The 6,088-nt window shown below is 41.9% G+C and overlaps 1 protein-coding gene across 1 annotated transcript in view; it reads right to left on the minus strand.

Annotated features, from left to right (window-relative positions):
* Positions 1–3,602, minus strand: part of LOC126484240 (cytochrome P450 6k1-like) — a 47,833-nt gene extending 44,231 nt beyond the window's left edge. Inside the window, exon 1 of the mRNA XM_050107654.1 lies at positions 2,161–3,602. Coding sequence (XP_049963611.1) covers positions 2,161–3,052 — 892 coding nt within the window. The 5' untranslated portion in view covers positions 3,053–3,602. The remainder of the gene's footprint in view (positions 1–2,160) is intronic.
* Between the last annotated feature and the right edge of the window lie 2,486 nt (positions 3,603–6,088).

Here is a 6,088-nt window from a genome sequence, read left to right on the forward strand (position 1 = left end):
TACGCTCCACCTCATGGTGTGTGGCGGAGGATACTGGCTGTAGCAGCGTCACTGCTCCCGTTCCCTGTTCGAGTTGCGGATGGTTCAAGGGAAGAACGATTGATGATAACCCACTTAGTGGGCTCGAAACTCTAATTTTATCTTCATGGTCTTTTCTCGAGATATACATGGGAGGGAGCAATATATTGGTTGGTTCTTCTAGTAATGTAAATTCTCAGATCTTTAGTTCAGTGCAGAGTACGTCTCTCCCAGCGTCTGCCTCTGGAGGTGGCCGAACAAACCCGTGACACTTCCGCACTTACTAAATGAACCGGTAACAAAACGTGCTGCTCTTCTTTGGATATTCTCTATTTCCTCTATAGTTCTATATGGTATTGATGACATACTGATGAGCAAAATTCAAGGAAGCTATTGCATTTTTTCGTGTCTTGGTCTTTTGTAAAGTAGTTACGTTAACGACAATACTGATGTCCTATTGGTTAAATCATAAAATGAATAACTGTCCTACTGGGACTGCCAAAACATTTTAATTGTAACAGAGTCACAAGAAGAACTTGTAGAGATGCGTTGTACTACACCCTGCCTGAATTATAGTTACTGGCGCTACATCTTTTAGGAGAAGAATAGCAAATTGAAGCATTGTTCAAATAAACAGTGAAAATATCAATGCTAAAGTGATTAGGAAATGGACATTATCTATTATGTTCTTTGGAATTACGATATTCTTCCAAGTTACAAATGTATTTCTCATACCATCAATAGTTAGATACAACTCGTTACTTAAATAAACTTCATTTTGAATTTGGATGTTGCAAGTGGGTACACTGAAAATTGGTGTGTCATGGTGGTTGATATGTGTCTATATATATTTGAGCCCATTGACATTTTAAATTAACTTCATAGTATAAGCATGTAATTAGTTGAACTGTGTGTTTGATTGGGTTGCATAATTGCCTTAAAACAACAAATTTTTCATAACTACTGCATTTACATTATGTCATGTTCAAAGATCTGATTTAAGCTCAAACATAAGAAACGATACCAAACATGATAAAGATAAAGACAGAACCTATGCCAACATGTAGAACATCTGCATTTAAAAAAGCAGAGAAGTATATGAAGGAAGCAACACTCTAAGTAGAATAAAATGTTGGGGAAAAAAATAGCAATATCGCCTACTGATAGATCTCGCGTGCCATAATTAATAATGAAGAGGTATTATAATGGAAATTTCTGTTGTGTCTAGACAAGACAGCCTAGACACAATGAGAGGAAGCCGAAAGGCACGCGCTACGCTCACGCAGATGGGCGTGAGGTCTGAAACAGGATACGCAATGAATGCTATATAGAAAAGTACGTAGCTTCTTGAATACTTAACTTTAATCCATCCTTGGTACATCGCTATTGACGATATAAGTGAGACTCTTTAGATACATGCAATGTTACTAATGGCGCCTTGCTAGGTCGTAGCCATTGACTTAGCTGAAGGCTATTCTAACTATTGGCTCGGCTAATGAGCAATGCTTCGTCAGTGTAGTCGCTAGCTACGTCGTCCGTACAACTGGGCGAGTGCTAGTCCGTATCTCGAGACCTGCCTTGTGGTGGCGCTCGGTCTGCGATCACACAGTGGCGACACACGGGTCCGACATGTACTAATGGACCGCGGCCGATTTAAACTACCACCTAGCAAGTGTGGTGTCTGGCGGCGACACCACATTTTAGAGATGGATTTCTGCATCCAACTATTCATTCCTACTAAAACGAATGAATGTATATCGATAATAATGCAACCAACAATATGAAGACATTCTACTTATGCTTGAGTTACAGGTCGATCATTAAAACTCATAAGCTAATACTCCCCAAAATTAGTTCCACATTTCTGAAAGTGATATACAGTAAAATTCATTCAACTGAAAATTTCTGAACTGGGTGCGAAAATATTCACAGCTGAAGAAATGGGGTGTCTATTGGTATCTTGGTAATCAACAATATTAATTGACATATCATCAAATGACAATCTTCTTGTAAACGATGAGGATGTGAGCAGAATAACGGTGTCTTGCTACAAACGTATTTAAGGTTTACAACCTACAAAAGGTTCTAAATTTACATTTAAATATTTTTATAAAATCGTGTATATTGAGAACCATGACTTACGTTCAGCACCCTTCTTCCCTGTGATTGAGAAGCTGTCATCAACATATCCATTGTTCTTCAACTGAATCATCAACTGCATGAAGTCCTTCCTAATGATGCCTGTCTTCTCTCGGTGTTTGACTATGTCGTCAACAACGCACGTGAAATACTCTGTGATATCCGTCGGTGTGAAGGGTAAAGGCAGCAGGGTGCGCAGCTTGGGATTAGAGAATCCCAGAGACAGAGTCAGGTAAGAGCGCAGGGATGTCTGGAAGAAGCGCCGCCCCCACTGCCGAAACTCCGCCTCGGGATTGTGCTGACTGTCGACGTTGATGCCAAAGGCACAGGAAGCGATGACGTCAGTAGAGTAGCGGGCAATCAGCTCTCGGACTTCCACATCTCTGCCCGAGGGTATGACGTCAGCGAGAATGCGTGCACAGTCGCGCACTATGCCGAACATGGCGCGCATTTTTCCCGACGTGAACGTGGGCGTCAGCTTCTGGCGCAGAGGTTTCCACTTGGTTCCTCCGAGGAAGAAGAGGTGTGCCGACAAGTGGTCTGTCTCCTCATCTACATAGATGCCCCAGTCAGGAAAGTAGTTGAAATCCCTCACCACGATCATTTTGATCAGTTCTGGATCCCGCACAACGAGAAGAGGATTGTTTAATGAGTAAATACCGACGACTGCTTTGCCTTCTGTTTCAAAATACACGTCTTTCATATCCTCGCCTGGGCATTTCCTCATTAGTATTGCGTTCCAGCCATTTCCCAGTGGGAAAGACGGCTTCATATATGGCAGACCTTTCTTCTTCCAGTACGTGTAATTGATTTTAAACGTTACATACATTATCGTGAAAAGCGTTGACAGGACGGCCAACATCTCAGTCGCCCATGAATCGAAGTAGAGGGCCATCTTGATTCCTAGGCGAGAAAAACAAGGAACAGAGCATTAGTGTGGTAACTTATAACTAGTTACAAGCTTTGCTGCTTTGTTGAAGCCCTTGACTACCACAATGTAGTAACAACAGTAAAGCTGATTGGAGCATACTAACAGATAGACAAGCGGTAGACAAGAGTTGGCTTCCGCCATCACTTGTCTATATGTTTTAGAATTGTAGAAGATATGTGAATCCACTGTAAATGTTGTGTTTCAAACATTCAAACGGAAATACTAAACTGATTCTCTCTTCTATTGCACCTAATTCCACTAGGATAAAATGAACTGTTCTAATACTAGTTGAATGATAGGTGCTCAAGACAATTTGTTGAGGAGATAAACTCAAATGATGATACAGTAGGTGATGCAGATCCAGTGTGCTATTTTCAGTCTTTATTGTGGAAAGAAATCTGTAGGGAAATAATAGAAAATGTTACACAGGTGCACATGCCACATGAGACAGAACACAGTATTAGAAACAGTGCCAATTCTTCAGCAAAACTGCTTCGAACTGGTTTTTTGTACATCGCTCAACATAAATTTCAGATATTCATTTTATTTACTGCTATTTATGCTTCAGCAGTGTTTATTTCGACTATCGTCCATAAATATTATGTGGTGATGTCTGATACCTGTTACACCTTAAAGTAGGAGCAGTTTGTCCTATCAAGAAAGAGGAATCGAACATTTTAAATAATGGAAAAAAAAATCCGTTTACTTATATAACTATATCAAGAGCTCGCAAAGACCAGAGAGACTTCAGTACTTTTTGAAACTGTTAAGCTGTAGCTGGCGCCACGCGGCAGGTGACCAATTTAACCCTGAACACCAGCAGCTACTTGTTACTTGCTATTTATCGTTTCTGGAAGGTTCTTGAAATATCTTATGCTTCTATTTCTGGAATACTGGTGCTTGTAAAAAAAAATGTTCAAATTTGTGTGAAATCTTTTGGGACTTAACTGCTAAGGTCATCAGTCATCAAGCTTACACACGACTTAACCTAAATTATCCTAATGACAAACACACACACCCGAGGGAGGACTCGAACCTCCGCCGGGACCAGCCGCACAGTCCATGACAGCAGCGCCTTAGACCGCTCTTCGAATCCGCGCGGCGGTGTTTGTATAAATGGCTACACCCCTTGCCTGGAAATCCGATTCTTTTCTGACTGTATATTGCTCTAAGTAATACATGTGCTTTCAGTGCTAAGTGTTGTAGTTCACTACCGATCGTCCTTTCTGACTTGGACTTGATTATGGTTGCGAAAGTAACGTTGGTGGATGTGCCGGAGTCACTGTGGTTCCAGCTAGACAATACAAAAGCTGTTGCCTATACCGACAGGAACCAGAATGTAAGCAGTATGCCGGCCGCTGTGGCCGAGCGGTTCTAGGCACTTCAGTCCGGAACCGCGCTGCTGCTATGGTCGCAGGTTCGAATCCCGCCTCGGACAGGGATGTGTGTGATGTCGTTAGATTAGTTAGGTTTAAGTAGTTCTAAGTCTAGTGGACTGATGACCTCAGATGCTAAGTTCCATAGTGCTTAGAGCCATTTGAACCATTTGAATAAGCAGTAGATAATTCCTATGATCCGTATATTTAAGAGAGAGATAAATCCCGAAACAGCAATACGTCAGCTGCACAGCAGGTATCCATCAGTCTTGCCGGTCGCCAGGGACTGCCAAAATGGTGAAAGGATTCGACAGAGCTTCCAAATATAACAGGTGGGGTGAGGTGAATCTTTGACAAATGTGTGAATGTGCTTCTACTCGGATGGCACAACCCAGCAATGATTCGAGAACAGCGTACTGAAGCAATCGTCTGACGACAGTGGTCGAATGGAATCCAGTGGCTACAGTGCACGCCCACTCCACCAGTGGCTCTGCTTTACGAGTGCTGTCTGCAGCCGCAATATAGGAAGCTGGCCGCAGCCAGACGCCCCAGAAGTTAAGTCCCATAGCGCTCAGAACCATTTGAACCATATGTCCGACTCATAGCGTATTTCTTTGTTACCTTCTGCACTTCAGTGTAAGAGTTTTTTGTATTTCTAGTCCAAGTTTCATTGAGCTATGTTAGTTGGCAGTGACACATAAATCAAAAGTTACTTTCCTACTTAAAAAAAAAAAAAAAAAAAAAAAAAGGTTCCAATGGCTCTGAGCACTATGGGACTTAACTTCTGAGGTCATCAGTCCCCTAGAACTTAGAACTACTTAAACCTAACTAACCTAAGGACATCACACACGTCAATGCCCGAGGCAGGATTCGAACCTGCGACCGTAGCAGTCGCGCTGTTCCGGACTGCAGCGCCTAGAACCGCTCAGCCACCACGGCCGGTTTTCCTACTTCAATTTTGCACGCCAGTACACATGTACGACAGTACAATGAGTCTCAAGAACGGATTTTCGTTGTGCAGTAAAATGTGAATAGCGACTGACACACGTCACCGTTCGTACGCAAATAAATACACTCGCCCAATAACCGACAGACTTCACGGGAAAAACGTACGAGTTGTGCCAAAAAAGAAATCACTTCCGAAATGCGTTCCAGCAGTATAGTAAAAGTAAGCTTGTGCGCATTCAGAACACAAGGCAAAAGAATAAGATGAGGCCTGAAAGAAACTTAATGTCCAACACGATAACAAAATGCTTTTGTATTACATAAAAATTTCCAAAATAGTGCCTGAAACACACAGGTACCAACAAGTTTCACATGAAAATCCATTGAGTAGGGGAAGGAGGAGAGAGTTCCATTGTCCCACAAATATTACTATCTCCTGACATCAGTTTTAGTGGAAAATAATATTTACTACGTATTATAAATAAAGAAATCCACGGCACGAAATTTCCTACAAGTCTGGAAGTTTTTCGGTTTGTGGTTGCATCTGGTAACCAGAAGAGAAATACGACTTCAGTCTAACTCTACAGCCTAATGCACACTTGTATTCTGTTGCTTGCAATGACTCCACGATGTACAAGAGTGCGTAATTCTCATGAGCGCTAAGGAGAACAAATTTATA

The sequence above is a fragment of the Schistocerca serialis genome, chromosome 6, assembly GCF_023864345.2.
Source record: "Schistocerca serialis cubense isolate TAMUIC-IGC-003099 chromosome 6, iqSchSeri2.2, whole genome shotgun sequence".
In the NCBI taxonomy this organism is placed as follows: domain Eukaryota; kingdom Metazoa; phylum Arthropoda; class Insecta; order Orthoptera; family Acrididae; genus Schistocerca; species Schistocerca serialis.